This window comes from Phaenicophaeus curvirostris, chromosome 8 (assembly GCF_032191515.1).
Source record: "Phaenicophaeus curvirostris isolate KB17595 chromosome 8, BPBGC_Pcur_1.0, whole genome shotgun sequence".
Taxonomy (NCBI): Eukaryota; Metazoa; Chordata; class Aves; order Cuculiformes; family Cuculidae; genus Phaenicophaeus; species Phaenicophaeus curvirostris.
Window position 1 is genome coordinate 17,122,876 of NC_091399.1, and position 19,503 is coordinate 17,142,378.

General features: G+C 49.1%; 1 protein-coding gene across 1 annotated transcript; it reads left to right on the forward strand.

The window, feature by feature from the left end:
* Positions 1-1,923: 1,923 nt before the first annotated feature.
* On the forward strand, positions 1,924-18,362 carry LOC138723349 (tudor domain-containing protein 5-like). The gene is given in 16 exon segments (XM_069862294.1): positions 1,924-2,191; positions 2,247-2,387; positions 3,640-3,707; positions 4,140-4,202; positions 4,204-4,336; positions 4,997-5,128; positions 5,131-5,409; positions 6,151-6,278; positions 9,058-9,281; positions 10,156-10,341; positions 11,062-11,191; positions 12,581-12,748; positions 14,508-14,654; positions 16,670-16,874; positions 17,844-17,933; positions 18,202-18,362. Coding segments are annotated over 16 exon segments (2,523 nt in total).
* The last annotated feature ends 1,141 nt before the right edge of the window (positions 18,363-19,503 follow it).

A 19,503-nucleotide genomic window follows, 5' to 3' on the forward strand; every position in this document is an offset into this window, starting at 1 on the left:
ACTCCAGGGAGCCGAGGGGCTGGTTAAATACAACGTGAGCCGGATTCCCCCTTGTCAGCTCGGTGGGAGCTGGTTCAATGGATCGCTTCTCACGCTTCGGATGCCCCTCAGCTGAGCTCTTGTCCTGCCGCACCCCCAGCGGAAGCGGGAGCAGCACAGCCTCCCTTCCCTCCAGAGAGCTGATGGACCTTGCAGGGAAGTGCCAAGCCATGAAGGCTGCCCCTTCCTCCTCTTCCCTTTCCTCTCAGCTCAGAACTAGGGACAAAATCCTTGGTTACCTGTGTGCGTTTGTGTGTGAGTGAAATCTCACGCCCGGGGCTGCACACGGGACCCAGCTTGTTCCCCTGTCCCAGGAGAACCTGCCTGTACACTGAGCCCCTTCCTGTTTCCAGGCTCACCCTGCGCCGTCCTCCTGCCTGTTTGGTTTGAGGACGGGGACGTTTATGTCTGTCCTTCCTGCGGAGGTGATGGATTGAAAGACCAGGCTCTAGGGTGTCAAGGTGCATCTGGCCCTGTGAAGGGGAAGGGATGACACCCATGTTCCCTCAGCCACTGCTCCTTACGCTCTATATTTTTCCCTTTCCAAAAAACCAGAGGCTTCTGGAACCATGCGCAACCCGCTTCACGTCACACGCCTGGGCTGCCTTCCCTCCTGCGTCCAGACCAGGACCCGCTGGTGGCTGCCAGTAGCCCAGCTCCACTCCGATTGACCAGAGGCGGCGTGGGCCCCGTTTCTGGGACAGCTCTCAGGAATTGCCTCTCCTGCTCTGGACAACAGGGGAGGGTTTCGCATGCAAAACTGCAAAGGAACATACGTGGGCTTTAATTAAGAGGCTGCTTCTGTGATGGGAAAAGGCATTAGAAGCCACTGGCCCTAAGAGGGAGCAAAGCCCTCCCGTCTCCTGTGTAGCTGTGCCTGCTTGGAGGGCACCAGCATGTGAGCTTCGGTTCCGCACGAGGAAGGGGAGTGACGCAGCTGGAGGGATCTCAGTAACCACCTTACCAGGCCCTCTGGCTTTGCCAGGAAGGAGACGCCCACGTCGGAAAACGATGGCTCTCTCATACTGCCGCACTACCTGCAGGGGAAACAAAAGCTGGATGCGCTGCAAAGGGAGGGTTTCAGCAGGTGTGAGCTGCCGGAGTTACCTGTCCCTGTGTCCCTTTACCCCCGCAGAGGACCTGACACAGAACTGCTGGCTGGCCTTGTGTGTGAGCAGAGAAGGAGCAGCCACGAGACACCCAGGATTTGGGAGAGCAGCCCATGTTAGAGGGGCCTGGGCTTTCCCAGGATGAGGCCAGCGTTCTGCTTCCTCAGAGCCTGGCCAAACTCAAACATCCTGAGCTAAAATTTTGCGTGCTGGTTGTTTGCCTCCGAGGGAACCGTGTGTGCATGTGCTCACCCCTGTGAGATCCGAGGGATGACACTGACACCCTTGTTGAGGGCAAGATTCACGTGAAATTTCCCCAGAAGTGGGAACCAAAATATGCCTACTCGTAGCCACGCTAGAAATGTGAGAAAAGGGGGAAAAGAGGGCAAATCCATCGGTACCTGAGAGACCAAACTCTCTTAACATTTTACATTCAAAACCTATTTACCTGCTGCTGAAGTGCCACTCTCTCTGGGCTGGGTGTGCTGAAGGCGATGTTTGAAAGTGAACAGACCTGCAAGCTGTTCAGCAAAAGAGAAACCCAAGCCCTTGCCTGCTGATAATTCAGCAGGAGTATTTGAGAGGTAGCGGAAGATCCCTGTGCAGCCCTTTGTTGCAGCAATGTGCGAGGAAGGAAAGTCAAAATTAACGATGGGTTGAAGAAGTGTAAATAGAACCTTAGACCCAGAAAAAGCTTTATGCTCACGTCCAAAACGTGCCGAACCAGTGAGTTACGTCCACATCAGACACCGACTACTAAGCCTGGGGAGGCCCCATGACCATTCTCACCTTCATGCAGAACCAGACAGAAACGGGGAAGGTCATTATGATGAACAGGAAAGACAAGATGGTCAGAAGCCACTCACAGATGCCCAGACCTGGAGACTTTACTCCTAGGGAGAAATACAAAAGGACCGTGTTAGCAGAGGCCAGCTCCCAAAATACCGACAGCCTGACAAGCGCCCGGGCCCGTCAGCTTCAGTGTTGGCCTTTGCCTAAACCCGGCGCGTGTGAACCATTTGCTCTCCCTGGAGCTGGCTCAGGTGAGCAGGAGCTGCCAGGATGCACCGACAGGTTTCGTCCCCGCTTTACTGCCAGAAATGGAGCCGTGCTTCCCCGTGGGGCCTCGACTAGAGAGCAGCCTTCAGACTGAAGACCTGCAGGCACCAAGCGGTGTCCAAGGGTTTGGAAGGAGCAATTTGTTGGCTGACCTGGGAGCCCAGAAGTTCGTCGGGAGAGGTGAGCTAAGGGCAAAGAGAAAGATGGCGAATAGGAAGTTGATTTCAACGTGCACAGCCTGAAGCGCCCTTCCCTGTCAGAGGATCTCAGGCCCTTTGGAACAGGAGTTCAGTCGCATCCCAGCTCCCTGATGCGGTGGGACCGAGCCGCTGGTGCTACTGAAATCTCCCTGCGCCCTCCAGCGGTCACACCGAGGCGTGGGGGCTGACTGGGGTGCTCGGGTCAAAATGACCTTCCCCATCTCCCCAAAGCCAGGACGGGTCGTCTTGACCTGGCTGACCTTTGTTGTGAGGGAAAACCTGCAGGTATGGCCTGGAAATAGATTCCTTCTGGGGTACCTAGACCCAGAGGGCGGACCAGCAGTGAAGTTAGCGTCCCTGCACGTCTCCCACTTAGATCTTCTCGAGCTCTTCCCTTCTTGCCCCTTTGCCTTTGGAGCTCTCTGCAGAGCCAGCAGGTCTGGAGGGAGGTTCACATGCCAAGAACCTGCGTGATCACTCTAGCTCTACAGCACCAGGAGGCTGTGAGGCTGGCTGGGGTCTCCCGTGTCTCACCCCAAGGAAAACTGTGTCTGTGCCAGGCGGGTGCGATGGCACTCACCGTGCGGAGTTATTCTGTGGCCGTACAGGGTCAAAGAGCCCACAGCTTTCCAGCCCTTCCCCTTCCATAATCCATACCTCCCTCTTGCTGCTCACTGTCCAGCAATGCCATTGCCTCCGTTTCATTCTTTGAGGATTTACACTATTCTTTGCCTAAAACTAGTATATATACCCACTGCTTTTGTAAAGCGTGAGGCCTTTTTCTAGAAGGGCATCCAACTCAGCGCCGAATTCTAAACCAAAAATGTTATTGCCTTTGCCTCAAAGACTTGATCCTTTTCAAGGTTTTACCAGTGAATGAGTGTTTCCCACTTGGGACACAGGGGGGACTCCCCATGCCTGGGATTAGGGATGCAGGGAGCTGTGTGAGGGGGACAGGGGGGACTCCCCATGCCTGGGATTAGGGATGCAGGGAGCTGTGCGAGGGGGACAGGGGGGACTCCCCATGCCTGGGATTAGGGATGCAGGGAGCTGTGTGAGGGGCAAGGGGGCACGTGGAGCCCAGCGGGGAAGCACAGCTGGTGCTTTTTGGCCCTCGGGCTCTGCCTTTCCCCCCTCAGAAGGGGGGCTCAGGTGCCACTGACCCGCAGGGGCTGCTCCAACAGGGGAAAATTCCCGCCTCCTCCTCCCCCACCCCGCCATTTTCCCGCCAGGAGGCGGCGGCTCCGCCCTCGCGGAGGAGGAGGAGAAGGAGGGAATTAGGGGCCCAGGGAGCTCTGGGGTGAGTAGGGGAGCGCTTGGGGGTACAGGGAAGGTTCTTCATGGTCTGTGAGGGGCGAGGGTGCATCCGCCTTCCTGGAATTAAGGATGCATGGAGTTCTGTGGGGGGCAAGGGAGCACGTAGGACAGAGCAAGGAGACCCCACGCCTGGGATTAAGGGCAGGGGGGTCTCTCTGGGGGGCAGAGAATGCCCATGCCCGGGTTTAGGGGTGCAGGGAGCTCTGTGAGGGGCAAGGGAGCGCATGGGGCTGGAATTAGGGATGCAGGGAGCTCTGTGAGGGGCAAGGGAGCACGTGGGGCTGGAATTAGGGATGCAGGGAGCTGTGTGAGGGGGACAGGGGGGACTCCCCATGCCTGGGATTAGGGATGCAGGGAGCTCTGCGAGGGGCAAGGGGGCACGTAGGACAGAGCAAGGAGACCCCACGCCTGGAAGAAGGAGGTGAGGTCGCTGCTTATTACCGATAAAGAGGGTTTAACCCCAGCACAGCTGGAGAGGGGAGTACATGGCCATGATGGGCAAACCTCTCCCTCTACGTGACCTGGGCTTCCAATCCACCTTGGAGCTGGTGGCAAAAATGCCTGACGTTGTCAGAATCTGTCCTCAGGAGAAAGGCACGTTTATCCTCAAAGGTGAGGTTTTATTTCCGTAAAAGTGGAGGAGTTGTTTGGAACCTCGTACTGGTATGAAGCGATGCTCTAAAACTAGGAGGTGCAGAATGAATTGCCAGAGCTGTAGGTCATGTATCTCTGTCACTCTTTTTCTCATATAGCTCTGTTTAATTTTTTTGCCGTTAATGTTTTTTACTGTGTCTTAATCTGCCTTTTTGTACTTTTCTCCTCCTTCCTCCTGGAAAATAACAGAGGCTTCCAGTTCTTTTTGTACATTTTGCACTCTGCTCTTGGTTTAGAAACTGCAGTAACGTTTCTATAGGAAGTTCAGTCCGTATCAAAGAACTTTTATCATTTTCCCAACAAAACTTGCAGCAGATGAGTTTCCTTTTGTGATCCTGTATCCAAGAATTGGACCCGCCTTTCTGCTTGGATCTGGATTTCTAGGGATGAGGGTGCAGGTTGGTTCTTGGCTGTTTCATCTGGTTCATTTCAGTTCACAAAGGGAGAGTAAAAGTTACCCTGTTGGAAATGCGATCTAGCGTGATTGGTTTTGAAAGACACGCCTGCTTCTGAAGAGGGTGGGGAGAATAGGAAAGAGGAGGACCTTTGCTTGTATAAAGCTTTCAGTAGTTTGCTGTCTTGGTAATCGAATAATTTCTTTCTTTCTTTCTTTGGTAGCCATTGCAGATGAGACCACCAAAGGTATTGCAAAACTGGTTGCCAGGCAGGAGGAAAGTGTTAAGTCACGAAAGAATGATGCTGTGAAGGCACGTGCTGCTTTTCCCTCTAGGAACACAAAGTGTCTCCCTCGCAGCCAGCGACTGGGAAGGCTGAGCTGCAGGATCTGCTGAGTTCCTCACCACTTCTGCTCAGGAACTTTGAGAGGGCCTATCGCAGACGCTTTGGCCGGCCGTTCCAGTATAGGCGATATGGATTTGTCTCTGTATTTCAAGTCCTTGAAAGTGTGTCCGATATCATTGTTGTTGAGCAGACAAAAGCAGGTTCCTTGCTGACCCTGAGGAAGTAGCTGGAAGGTGAGACAGCGAAGGAAGAGGTGCCGCACGGTGGGGCGCACAAAGAGGTGCCAGAAGGTGAGGGAGGGTATTATTTAACTGAAAGTATGTAGCTGCCAAGCAGCTGTGTTTCAAGTGATGTTGCTGCCTTTCCAGTAGCTGTCGTAGTCCTGGTTTCCCTAGGCTTTAGCGCAGAAGGGCTGCGAGGTACTGTAGAAGCAGCTGTTACAAGGGTGTTGTTGTGGTAGCAGAGAGCTTAACTGGAAGTTTTCTACGGTTTGCCACTGTTTTTCAGTGCGAGGTGAAAGAAGGGATGTTAAGCCCCTTTCTGAATGCGTGTATAGGACTGGAATTTCTAGTAATTCCAGGCAACAGGTAATAAAACTAGAAGGATCTCTGGCACGTCGGCTCCGCAGGCTGGTAAAGCCTTCCAGATGCGCTTTTTGAGGCTGAAGCACTAATCTGAAAGGCATAGCTATACTGCTTCTCTGAAGAAGAGCCTGTAGATATCCTCAGCGTTCCCCTAACAACTATGAGAGAAAGCAGAGGATTGCATAAGGTTCCTGCCAAATGCCTGACTTTTCTTAGCATCATTCTAGGAATTTATTTAGCCCCTGTCATGCTTGCAAGAGCAAGTGTGTTTTATTTTGCTTGAATTTATTAGTACGGCGAAGGATGCCTCTCAAGCAAATCCCCGTGACTGTGGGTGCTACAAGAGATGAGGAAAATGGCACTAGTACTTGTACGCTTTCATGGCCAGGTGTATTCTCCTTCTGCTTAATATGTAAATAAAGAATAACAACTAAACTCTCTTTACAGCTGCACCTGCAATTGAGATGCCTCCTTTGGAACCCATCCGTGATGCCAAGTGGTTTCACCTGCCGGCAGAAGAGAAGTCAGAGCCGGTGGAAGGACAAGCACTAGATATGAGTGATGTCCTCAAACAAGTAAGTGGCAGGATGAGTGATCTGTAGCTTTGTCATGTCTTCGTCCAGGGGGTGATAATTTTTTTCACTGCTTTTGTTTTTGCTTGGTTTGTATTGTTGATGCACTGTTGCTTCCAAAAAAAAATTGTACCTAGTTTAGATGAGGCTGGAGGTGACCAGAGTCATACTGACCTGATATATAACTCTATGTGCCCTCCAGCCTAGGTCTTTTTCTTGTCTCTTTCTGGTCTTGAGATCTCTGTTGGAGATCGTCCAAAGCCAGTAAAGCATAATCTTGTTCCCCAATAAGAGTGGAGACAATTCTTTTTGTGTTCTTAATAGCCTTCTTCTGAGAGTAGCTGTGTGGCATTTCCCCTGCTGCAGTAGCATGGGTTTAAGTGTCTAGCAGCTACGTGGCAGAGCTGAGGAATGGTCCTTGGAGACCTCAGTGCTGTCGTTGCCACTCTGCTCTTTGGTTGGACTTGAAAGTTTTGTTGCTGTTGTTGTGGTTTAGCAATGTATTTTTAGAAAGGGATGGAGAAGTACAGAGGCTCTGACCTGCCAGACCTGCTTGGGAGAATTTCTTTGTGCCCCCTCTATTTTTTTTTCCTCTTTTGAGCATCTTTAGGCCTTTGTTTTCTCAGGAAAGTTCTCCTGCTGCGAATTATTTCCTCTGCCAAGCTCATCTGGTGGTTCTACACAACTGTACAGTTGGAGTACCTAGACAGGGAAAGGGTTGCAGGGATTCTTTCTGAATTTGGTGTGCTGTTCACTTAATGAACTTGAAAGCTTAGGGCTACGAGTCGGACTTTCTGCGGTGTTTCAAGAAACATACCCTTTAGAAAACTTTGGCAGGCTCTTCTGATAAGACCTTGTCGTCTGGTGGGATGAAGTCCGTGGGGAATTTCCCTAGATCAAACAAAGTCTGCTTGTGGGAAGGGTAGAAAAGGGAGAGAGATGGTCCACGTAGCCCCATTTTTTTCTTGTTATGTGTCGCAAAGGGAATCTGTTTAAAGATTCTAGCAGGGCGAGTCTTGGAACGTGTTTGTACAACTCGTGTTTGCCGTGAAGCACCAGTTTTGCTGGTTTGTTTTAAAAGTGCCCTAGAGAGGAGGAAAGTGAGCTGGAATGTGTTTGGGTAGGCAGTGAACCAAGATTTCAAGATGCTGCAAAGTCGAGGGGAAAGATGCGACCTGATTCCTGGCCTGCTGTAAGGTATGGAAGTATCTGGTGATGAGACGCCAATAGCGGAAGCGTTGTAAGGGACAAATGAGGGACAAGGGCCGAGTCAATCTGCTCGGCCCCGAGAAGGGTCAAATATCTAGAGCTGCTGCTCTTGGCAGCTTTTTCTTGCCGTGCCGAGCAGAAGGAAAGTTGTCATCCACACCACTCTTGGCAGCTGCCGCTCTGGCTTAAGGCAAGGAGTTAGCCAGTCTTACGAGCCGTGCCTCTTCTAGGGCTAGTTTTACAGTGTGTTCGGTTGTTTACCTTTTTCTTATAATTTTCTTGCTATTTTGTGAAGGTGTTTTTTAAGCAGACATTTCTACGTCTTTCAAAGAAGTGTCTGTTGTCTCTGCCAACGTGTGAACTACGTGATAAACATCACGTGTGCCCGTAACAGTCTGACACGAGGAGCTTTCATGGAGCAAACCTGTCCCTTGGCAATATCACTGTTGACTGGCACTTCTGGGAGGAAATCCATGAAATGTAAGGGGATTTTAGAGGTGCTGCTGCTGCTCAGGCAAGAATTCCCTCAGGTACTCTTTAACTCAAAAATGTTAACTGCCTGGTTAACTCAATGTTTTAGTCAAAGTTTTTAACAAAAAGAATTCAAGGGTGTTCTTCCTCGCTCAGTCTGCAGGAGAGACTCTAATCTGCTTTTTTAAAAAACGGTTCGAAGGGCTAGTATTGTCTCTCGGTTGACTGTAGCCGTGTAAGCAGTGGGGTGTGCTGGAAGACAAATTTCCTGTAAGTTGTCTGGTGTGTGATGCAGTGGTAACTCGTAGCATATTCGCAATGAGTAAAACTGGAATAGCTTTGACTTCTGGACGCTGGAGGAGTGCTGTTTGTTGGCACAAACCGAATCTCTGGAGGCAGTGAAAGTAGCTGATGTCTGATTAAGGTTTCCATGCACGCTGGTTCAAGTGGAATAAAGTTTACAGCAGCTAAAGAATGATGCAAAATTGCAAGCTGTGCCAAGAACTGATGTACAAATTTGCCTAGAATGAGAAAAGAATAGGATTTGTAGCGTTTGTATGTTTTTATCTTTTGGGAAATAGCTCTGGTGTGTGTGAGATGCATTTGTGCCTTCTGTGTCTTGAATTGTTTTCAGCTAGTTTTTCTACTTCAGTCATGTGCTCTTTCATGGGGACAGAAGATAGAAACAGCATCTTTGGGGTAAAATCCAACAAGCAGGTGGGTTTTTTTGGTGTGAGTTTTTGATTTTTTTTTTTTCTCTTTATCAGTAGCCATTCAATATCTTTGTCTAAATACATAACGTGTCATCGGTTCCTCTTCTTTATTCCTTGAAGGAATATGAGGAAGGTATTTTTGTTGCACCCCTCTTTACACTGGAGGGAGGAAAGAGAGAAGGAAGGTGGAGGGTGTGAAAATAGGTGTTAGGATCCCAGGGACAGTTTTAATCCGAGTTTGCGCTATTTGTTGGGATTCTCTGATCTTCAGTAATTCATGGGTTCCCAGGAAAGCAGAACTACTTTTTTACCTTAATGCAGAGGCCAGTTATGTGTGTTCAGGGCGTAGCAAGACTTCTGAGCGCTACTTTCCTCTTGTCCCTTTGTAGTGTCAAGATTTAGATTTGAAGCTGTCAATCTTCAATCTGGCAACGACTCCAGAAATTCCCCCTGATGCTGTTCAGGACAGAAGCCTTTGCAGTTTCCCACCATTGGAGCGCTTGTGTTTGGTGGGAGTCTTTGTGGAATGTATAATCTCTCCTAGCCGGTTCTACATGCAAGCGTGCCACGCAGAAACATCCGATAAACTCCAGGATATGATGTTTGAGATGAGGTGAGGACGTGCTATGCTGATTCTGTGCTATTACCTGGGTATTTGCACTGAGGGAACAGGGCACCCGGCTGTTTGTTACCGTCACTACAGGCTTGACTTCTGGATGTGGAGATGCCAGTGCCGTACTAAATCACATAATCATAATGCTTCCCCATTCCTTTTATCTAGCAAGCAGTAAGTATCGCTAATAGTTTGGCTGTGTCCTAGACGGCCTTAAACTTTAAAAGCCTGGAAAAGTTGTGGAAAGGAACTTGAGGGTTCTGTATTGTTGACATTGCTATTGCTGATGTGCTTGGTTAAGGCTTTTACTTCCATCTCCAGCACTTACCAAAAGCAGCAGGTAATAAGCGTTAGTCATATCTATATTTGAAAGCAAAACCCCATCAGTGGGTTTGTCTGTCAGGTACGTTGTGCGTTTGGGACTCTTCCACTACGCTGCAGTTGCTGTTAGTCGTGTGCCAAAGTAAATACTGGATGTCCGTGGGGCAAACGTGTGATCGCAGGCTGCAGACAGGTACTGTGTGTGTAAGCCAGGACTCCGGAACCTGGCTCGTAAGAAGCCCTGTGCCAAGTCAGGGTAATGTTAAAAGTGAACGACTAGAATGGCTGTATTTAGTCGCTGATTAGCGCCCATTAGTTAACTTTTTGTTGGACCCCAAGAATACCATTTAAATGTTAAAAGTTTAGGTTTGTGTATTTATTGTCACTTGGTTTAAGTAGAACAGAAACATAAACTATCTATTAGAACAACTCCTGAAAATCCGTCTCGTGGAGGCTTTGAGAAATGAGGATTCTTCTGAACCCTGAAGTGTATTTCTGTTTATCCATCTCCTGCGCCCTACCAAGCACAGTTTTTCATTGTGATCTCTGGCAGACACTGTTACTTGAGTAAACTTGTTTCTGATCGTTCTGTCATGCCTGAGTCTTCAGTACGTCCTGGACAGCTTTGCTGTGTAACGGTCTCAAAATGGTGGTACCGCGTTATCATCCACCGCGTGATCAATGACCAAGAAGCAGAGGTGTTCTACGCAGATTACGGAAACCTGGGAATCGTCCGAAGGTTTGCCTGGAAATGGTTCTCAGGATTAGCTGTTCCATCGCCTTCCCAGGGATGAGGGTGAGGCTGCTGGGCCTGTCACTCTCCAGGAAGACGTCCCACCACGCGGGTTTCCTAGAAAGTGTCTATTTGGATTTTTTTTTCCCGTAGCAGTGCCTTGCAGGTACTTCCTTGCTTACATGTTAATGCGTGAGGTGACGTTAAGAACAAGATCTGCGGTGCAGATCACTCCAAGCCCTTTGCTTATCATCGCTGTGGGCTAAACCCTTTCCTCTTCCTTTATTCACTCTTGCCCCTTTCTGTCCCTTTCGAGCAAGCTCCCTAATCCTCTTCCCTGAGTTTTGTGAATGGAGGTAAACATCTCTTGAACAGACATCCTCCCAGTTGGGAGCATTTGTGGTGTCAGAGGTACTCGTTCTCCTCTGTAATTCAGTACCTTCCCCATATTTGCTTCTGCCCTCTCATTTGCCTCTATTCATGCCTGGCCATAGGCATTCTGTGTTTCAAAAGTGATTTTTCTCTGTCCATAACTTTCTTATCAAAAGAGGTTATGAGGAGAGGATGCTTGGGCAAGGGAAGGCGTAAGGGACCAGTTGTTATTGCTATTTCTGCTGTGCCCCTTCTCTGGCTACGGAGTGTTTTCCAAAGCTGCTGTCGGGCTTTATTCGTAAGCACAAAATGCGATATGTGCCTCTCTATTCCTAAGCTGATCTTAAAACCCAGAAGAGGAGGAAGTTCTGGCATTTGTCATCTCTTCCTGTGTGACGCAGCCACTAAGGACGATATCTACTTCCACGCTGTCTTGAGCAGTAGGGGATGTGCTGACATCTGTGGGAAGAACGTTCCTTCCCAGGTCAGGAGGGAGGCGTGTGCTTCTGACAGGAAAGGCAGGGAAAGGATTGGTTGGGTGCCTGTAGTGGAGAGATCTTTACCTTGAAGCAAGTAGTTTTGTGAAGAGCAAAACCGGTATTCCCTGCTTCCCTGCAATTTACTGTTTTGGGGCTGTATCCCACGGTGTCTATGGTGACGGCTTTCTTTTTGGTTAAGGTGGAATTCGATGATACAGCAGAGATGTTCTGGTTTAGCAGAACAAACTCTTTTCATCCTGACTTCTAAGAGTGGATTAGAAGGTTTCGGTACGGATTTTTAAAGTGGATTAGCTTGTTAATATTGCCGAAAAGGAAAATAGATGTTCTGAACATGAGGCCAAGCTGGGATGGAATTGAGGAGTTGTATTTGTAACTTTTCTAAACATTGTTAAATCCGGTAGGTTTTGTTAGTCATAAGTTGAGGCCTCCGAGTCATCCAGACCATGAGAGCAAGTCCATTAGATGTTACTGTCTGGCTTCAAGTAGCGCTGCATAGAATCGTAGAATTGCCAGGTTGGATGGTAGAGTCCAACCATTCCTATCTGCCGCTAAACCGTGTCCCTGAGCACCTTGTCTGCCTGTCTTTTAAACACCTCCAGGGACAGTGACTCAACCACCTCCCTGGGCAGCCTCTACCAGTGCCCGATGACCCTTTCTGTGAAATTTTTTTTGTCTGATATCCAGTCTGATATCCATTTTTTCTGCTAGCCAGTGGCACGGGCAGTTGAGTGAGGAACAGGGTAGTTAAATAAATAATTTTGGCCTTTCCTGCTCTAGGCCCCGGAGATTGGTTGTGCCGTTAAACTGAATTATAGATATGGTCTTGGCTTACAAAGTCTCTTTCTTTGCCAGTGACGTGTATAGTGCTGGACGGTGTAACCAGGGTAGATTGCATGTTGTGCCTTGAGCAGAGATTGAAGCTGTGAGCCAGCACAGAGAGCATTTATGATTTAGGCCCATCAGTGTTGCCTGAATGTCTCAGCTCCGTTTCAGCAAGAAGTCTGTGGATACGAAAACCTTTAGAAAGGTGCTGCAACAGTTTTGTATCTCAGCAGAAAGTCAGGCTTTGCAGCCCGGAGTGCTTGTATCTGTTGTTTCGTTTAGTAGATGCAGAATGCGTATTTTGGCAGGATTAAATCCAATAATTGTCTTTTTGCGTGTGCGTGTTCCATTTAGCAGGTAGGGGGCTATTGCTGGGTGATTTTATTGCTGGAGGGAGTTGATTTTCTTAGTAAGACAATTTCTACAAGAATTCAGAGCTCACTTGTGGGTGGTGTGCTTCTTTGTAAAACCCATTAGAATTCTTTTTATTCTTTATGGTGGTGACAACTTACTTTTCTTGACTCAGCTTTTGGGGTTTTATTTGTTCGTAGGGATTTGAGGAAGTGAATCCTTCAGCCTTGTATCTTGAGCCCAGCAGAAAGCAGGAGAATGCTGAACCCGTGGAGCCACACCTTCGCTCGCAGCAGGAATCTTTGAACGTAAATAGTGACATAGCAAGCTCGAAGCTGGATGAGGATGAACTGTGGGAACAGGTGAGAGTTTGGCTGCGGTGTGACTATCGTTCAGTGGAATTGGCTCCAGGGATCAGTAGATGTGTTGGCTTAGTCCTATGCAGTGTCTTGTGGAGTGGTTTTTTTTCCTTTGCTTTTATAAAAAGCAAGCAGAACCGTGACGTAACAACAATTACACGTGGACCATAAATACGTCCGTCGCTGCTTGACCTCTGATCCCTTTGCAGATGTCAGGGAGTCTGTGCTCAGTGAGTTCTCCAACCTTCCATACGCACCATCGTTTTTGAGTTAGAGGGAAGAATGGACTCCAAGAACTCAGACCAGTACCAGATCCCTGAGATCAGTTTGACTTAGCAGTTTCCTAGTTTGCACCCCAGGAGCCAAGAGGTGGTGTGGTCTCCTCTAGTGTCTCTGGGGTTTGGCAAAGGATGTGTAATAACTCGGGGTGTCATTTACGTGTGGGAAAGGAGCAGAAGAACTAGTGATGTCTTGTTTGCCTTAAGGGTCTTGCTCATTTTAAACTTCTCCGAAAGGAATCCATTTGCAGTCTTGGTTGTTACAGGGGTTAAAGTTGTACACGACTGGAGTTTTTTTTAAAAGTTAACTCTAAAAGCGACCGATACCCAGGTCTGGATACTGCTGTACGCCTTTGATTTCAGAGCAGGTTGAAGAGAGGAGCCCTTTGCTATTATTTAATGGATGAAAAAGAATGATGAACAGAGGGGTTAAGCAGGGAGTAAAATCCAGGTCTTGGGTGCAGTCTAGCACGGTACCGTTAGAAACACCAGGGGTATTGTTTTACAGGTCACTCTCTCTACTTTTGTGTGATTTAAATTGTAGTTTTTTCATGACACATTTTACTACTGACGCCAAGTAACTGTCAGCTGTTGAAGTGTTCAGCAGTGGGCCGGCTCCAGGGCTGTTTTTCTGACATTCCTCTGAAACGTAAAAACGTAAGAGTTACTGTAGTGTCGGTAACTTGTAAAGCGGTCATTTTAGCCAGGTTTTATTTTAGCCAACTGTGTGTCTGGGCTAGGGAAACTATAAGCTGCACGTGTTGGATATTGGTGGGCTTGCACTGTCAATACATCATCTGAACTGAAGGTCCCAAACATCGTCTTTATGTGGGAGAAATGAATGTGACCGAGACTCTGCAAATCTGAGTTTATTGTGATTTTTATGGTAAAATCTGGTTAAGTGCAGCAAGATCCATGTGTGTAAATGTCAGACAGAGCTGGCAATTTGGAGACTAGAGGAATGTTAAGTGCCTTCAGGTTTTCTTCTGTTTTGAAGGGTCTTAGAATCCTTTTCCAGGAACAGTAATCCTCTCTTTTCTGCTATTCTGTTTAGTTGCTCGAAACGATTCCTCTCCTCCTCGGTGCATCACCGATGTCACCATCAGTATCAACTCTAATAATTGCTCAAAGTGTTTAGAACTGGGATGAAATATGTCTGACTCTTGGTACTGCTCGGCTAGCGTTTTCTGGGAACTCCTCTTTGGCAGTGGGGAACTCCCTTTGTGTTGTCCAATCTTAGATTTGCCTTGTCAGGATTAACTCGACCCCCTCCTCTGCCCTTAAGTGCAAAATGGCTGGACGCTGAGTTGTCTCAGCTGTGCTGTGTGAAGGCACTTCTCCATGGTGAAATTCCTCAGAAGGCAGCAAGCAATAACCAGAAAAGATTGCTCAGATAAAACTGTCCTTTCCAGGTGGTAAGTTTTCCTGTGGAGTACAGAAATGAAAGTGGGAGTCAGTAGCTTTCCTTGCTTTGTCCGTCTCCTTGGCAGTGGCACCTCTCTGCTGAGGAGGAGTTAGAGGGGGATGTGTGGCCAGCTTTGGATGAAGCCAGTGTGCAAAGCACAACGGACCGAGACCCTGAACCTGCACAGGAGGATACAAAAGAAAGTCCTCCAGAGCTCATCGCAGAGGCTAAGGTGAGAGCCCTGAGCAGAGCTATTGCAGTTGAGGAGGGTTATTCTTGGTTTTAGGTTGTGTGAATTGCTTTGACCTGTGGTTTTTGTTTTGTTTTTTTTAAAGCGTCTGGCATGGCCTCGGGGCTGTGTTTTCCTCCTTGCTGTTGTTTCTGGGTGCTCGACTAGTGCTCTGCTGGTGCATTGAGGTGTGGTGGGCAGCAGACTACTCTTCTTTCTCTTTCATGCACAGTCCTGAGGGTTACTGGGAGTCATTGTGGGGTTTTCCTGGATCACTCAGAGGTCCCCCCTGGGTTAGGGGGATGGGTTTGAGAGGGTGGCATTTTGGGCTGTGCTTTGAGGCATTGTGTGGCACCAGTAACACAACTTTACTGCTTAAATAGTGGTTAATGATAATGGTAATGAGTCTGGCCGGGCCTGCAGCATGGCCTTTGGCCTGCGCTCTCCTTTGGGTTCAGCAGGGAGCCGGTGTCACTCAGGGTTTGTCGAGTCACAGAAGGTGTTATAGAGCTGGAAATGGGAGTGTGCCTGCAAGGTTTTGGATAACCGCAGCTCCTTACCCATCTGGAGATTGAGAGTGACTGAGACAAAGCGCTTTGTAGAAGGACGAGGGGGAAGTTGGCTCTCAGATAGTCTAAAGCAGAGCTGGAAGAACTGGTGGCGCTGGGAGATGTTACCTGAAGGGGATGGAGGGAAAGCAAGCTGGAAAGGGACCTTGAGAGAACGAGAGAGGAGGGAAAACCTCTCCTAGGAAGCGTGGGGAGAAAGTACAGTGAGGTGAGATGAGAAGTAGGCAGATGAGCAGATAGCAATAGGGTCCTTGTGAGCTGACTTAAGTACTTCCCCACAAGTATTAAACGGCGAGTTCCAAAGCATAGGGATTTGCTAACTGGACCAGAGAAGGCCTGGCTACTCCCTGCTCCTCACGACACTCTCTAGGGTACCTGCTCTCATCTGCCTCTTGTGTGCTAACAGACATTTTTAGCGTCCACCCTTGCACCCTGTCTGTTTCTGCTTTGCTGTGGAGCGGCAGTGATGCTGCCTGTCCCAGTGAGGATAGCATGGGTGGCAAGAGGAGGTGATAGTCATCTTTTACATCTGTTTGGTTCTTTTTTTTTTTTTTTAAACTCTTGTCCTAGCAGTTTTTATTTTTACTGCATGTCAGGTGGAGATTTTACAGTGGGCTGGTGGGTATCGAGCAGAGTCCGGTTGGTTAATTGGATTCACCTCTCACCCAAGTTATTCTGTATGGGTGTCCTATCAGCGCAGAATTTCTGCTGCCCAGCCATGTAGCTCTCCGTGCTGCTTCAGGAGCACCTTGTGGTCCCCTGGGGAGGCCAGTTTATGTTGTTTAAATCCTTTTTTTTTTTGTGAAAACAATTGTTTTGTTGTGGGCTAATCCTCTGAACACACTTCCACCAAAGCGTGAAGCAGCTTTGAATGGCGATTCACCCCTTGTGAGGATGGATGGCTCTCTTCTGCTGCCTTGACAACAGAAGAAGCCTAGAGAGCAAGTGCCGGATTTTTGAACAGCCGTAGTTGGGCAAGGGGAATAGTTGCTTGTCTGTTGTTTCGCTATTTTTCTCGTCCGGGCTGCGTTAACAAATACAAACATTGGCTGTATTACCTGTCTGTGGCCGAAAGGTGGGTAATCGTCCCTGGAACTTGCTTAATTTGAGCAGAAATGCAGAGCGACGGCCTCTGACTGTGTTCCCGCTCCCTTGCAGAAACTCCCTCTGCTGCCATAATTTGTTCTGCGTGGGGCTGCCGAGAGGTGAGCCGGCTGTTCGCTCTTTGCTAAGACGTGGTGATTTGTATCTTGTGCTAATGTGTCCCTCTTTCCAGCTTGCTGTGCAGGAGAGCTGCCCTTTGGCCAAAGTTGTTAGTAATTACTGGTGTTTTGTTTTTAAATTATCCAGTTGCTCTCCTTCCAATTGAGAGCGGATACAGACCAGGGCAGTCGATGAAGCGAATGTACTAATCGTGCCTTCTCATGAGTTTTTGATATACCTTTGCAGACACTTCCCTCTCTTGAAGAGTCCTCAATACCAGTTGTCTTCTTCAAGTCGGTGGAAGACGTTTATACCTACTCCAGGCAACCAAGAGGAATGAGCCAAGATGACCCTGATCGGACAGAAAGATTTCCCAACGAGGCCCAACGTCTTGCTCTGCATCCCGCTGTTCTACTTATGGCAGCGCCATTTCTGCTGGACGACCATAACAGTACGAATAGATTTGTCAGTAAACTTTGAACACAGCAGAAAACTGAGCAGCCTGTAACTGTGCTGCGACTCTTGCAGTCGCTGTTGGGCATCTTGGGACTAGTGCTGCTGTTTTGCTAGAACAGGTGGAAACGTTGGTGTTCCTGTGGGGTGGAGATACGACGATAGTAAATAACCAGGTGCAATGCATCGGTTTGGTCTTTCGTGGGAACAAGTGCATTGAGGGTTATTTCTCTGATTTTTGCTGTCTTTTCTAGACTTCAGGCTGTTTTTGTGCAGAAGTCTGTTTCTCCATGCTAGCCCGTGTTCATTTCATACTGAATCTCTCACTGCCAGAGGTAAGGGACAAAAGCAGTTTTTTAACTTTGTAAGGTCCCTGTGTGGGTGTTCATCTTCCAAATGATGAAAGGATCCACCAACCTGTATGAGCTTTGCCCATTTTACAAGGCCAGTTGACTTGCCAAAGGCGGCGCCTGTTCTTTGTGCCTCGGAACGGATCTGTCTGCGCTCTCTGTGGAGTGGAGGCCCGGTTCTCTGGGCAGGAGCTACTCAATTCACATGTGACTTCCCCCCTCGGGGAAACGGATGGGAAATCAGATGTGAATTGAGTAGCAGCACTGGGAGGAGAGGGAGAGAGGCTCTCAGATTATACTGCGTTGGGCTCACCGAAGAGATGTGCAGTAGAAAGCCCTCTCGCCGTGACCCGGTAAGGTCTAGGCAAAAGGGACATCAGTCTAAAGTGGAGCTCTGAGAGTTGCCATTGTTGATGCCGTCTTTCTTTTCTGTGTTCCTCCTTGTGCAGGGAAAGAGGAAGTGAGGAACAGACTTGCCCAGAAGTGCCGAGGTTGGCCTGTGCGGTGCCAGCGGGCTGTGTGACCAAGCGCCGTCTCTGAAACTGCTTGTCCCTCCTGTCACGCTAGCTGCCTTGTTCCCAGCTGCTCGCTTAGCCACTTGCGGTTCCTACTTGCAGTGGTTCCCCGGCCTGAGAAAGAACTTGAGAAGAGGGGAAGAAGGCTGAGCAACTGCCAAGGAAGGCTGCCTGGAGTAGCAAAAGCCACCGGTATGACCACGCTGTTATTTTCTTTGTTCAGAAGTGTTTAATGTTTCAGGAAAACAGTTTGATTTGGTACTGATTTATTGCTCTTGGTTGTTGTTCTGAAGCACTGCATTAGAGTGTGACGTTGTGCTATATATCTTCTAAGTTTAGGAGAGGGAAGTGGACTACCTATCCCTCACTCCCTCAGTGCACAAGCAGTTTTGACGTTGTGTGGGGAAATGTTTTTTTGATTTTTGACTTCACGGATGCTCCACACGCTCCTTGCTCTTAGGAGAGGTGGTTGTATCCCAGCTGTGGCCTCAGTCCGTGGTGATGCTGAGAACTTGCCAAAGGAAACCTCCTTCCCCGAGAGAAGGATGCTCTGAATTGTTGATGGATCGGGATGCCACACCTACGAAGCATCGGGAATCCAGTGGTACAGATATTGAATGAGATCTATAAAGAATCCAGTAAGAAAAGGCTTGAAGCTTGACATTGGCCTTGTTTTTGTAGCTCTTTGCCTGTGGCAAGAAATCCTCTTGGGCCTGAGTTTATTAATGCAGAGAAAAGTTGTGGAAAGAGATGTGCCCTGGCTGCGAATGCTGACATTCAGCTGCTTTGCTGCTGCCTGGACTGTTCTTCAGGGCTTCAGGGGCCGCTCTGCCCACCCCGAAATGTGCCAGAGGTGTGTTTTGCTGCTGAGCCCCAAGAAAGGCTCAAGGTGGGATTTAACACGAACGCTGAAACAGTTAAAAGCCCAGCATAAGAAGTTTATTGATTGTCTGAGACGATCTTTAAAGCTGTCTTTCAACCCAAACTCTTTCAGGATGTTGTGGCTATTTTGTTTTGATTTCAGCATTTGGGGGTGGATTTGGATGTGTGAAAGGCTAAAAAAAAAAAAAAAGGCAGAGAGAATCTGGGGCTTCTTGGGAGGGGAAGCTAGTGAAGGAGATGGGAGCAGAGAGGTGGGGAGCTATGGCTTGAGCAGGCAGGGGCTGTACAACCCTGTGGGGAGGTTTCTGGCTTCAGACTGGGGGCTTGTCTCACACGTTTGTCGTCCAGCGAAGGGAGCGGATGAAAGGGAGCTGAGCTTGCTCGGAGCACCGGGCGATGGGGTGTTTGTCCCAACAGCACCCTTTCTGCTGCAGCACGTGGGACCTGGGGCTGGGCTGGGGTGTCCTCCCCTGCTTGTCCCCACTGCTGCCGTGTCCCTGCTGGGCTCCACAGCTCGGCTCCCTGCAGCATAGAACTCTTCTTCTGTGGGGGATGAGGAGCTGCAAAGACTGCTGGGTGGGCAGCAGCCCTGTTCCCAGCTGGGGTTGCCTCCATCCCCGTGCCCTGCCTGGGATGGAGTGGGTCCTGCAGCTGCCTGGAAGTGTTGCTGGGGGCTTTTGGGGACGGCTTCCGCTGCGGCTCAGCATGGGATGTCCCGGGAAATTGGGAACGGGGAGATTCTGTCAGGGTCTGGAAGACAGGGTGCGTGGACACCAGGGGCTTCTATGTGCAGCAAGGGAGCAGCCAGCAAGTATTAAGCAGCGTCGGGACATTGCCTGTGACTTGGGAGCACCCTAACCTGCCAGTCTGGGAGGGAGGA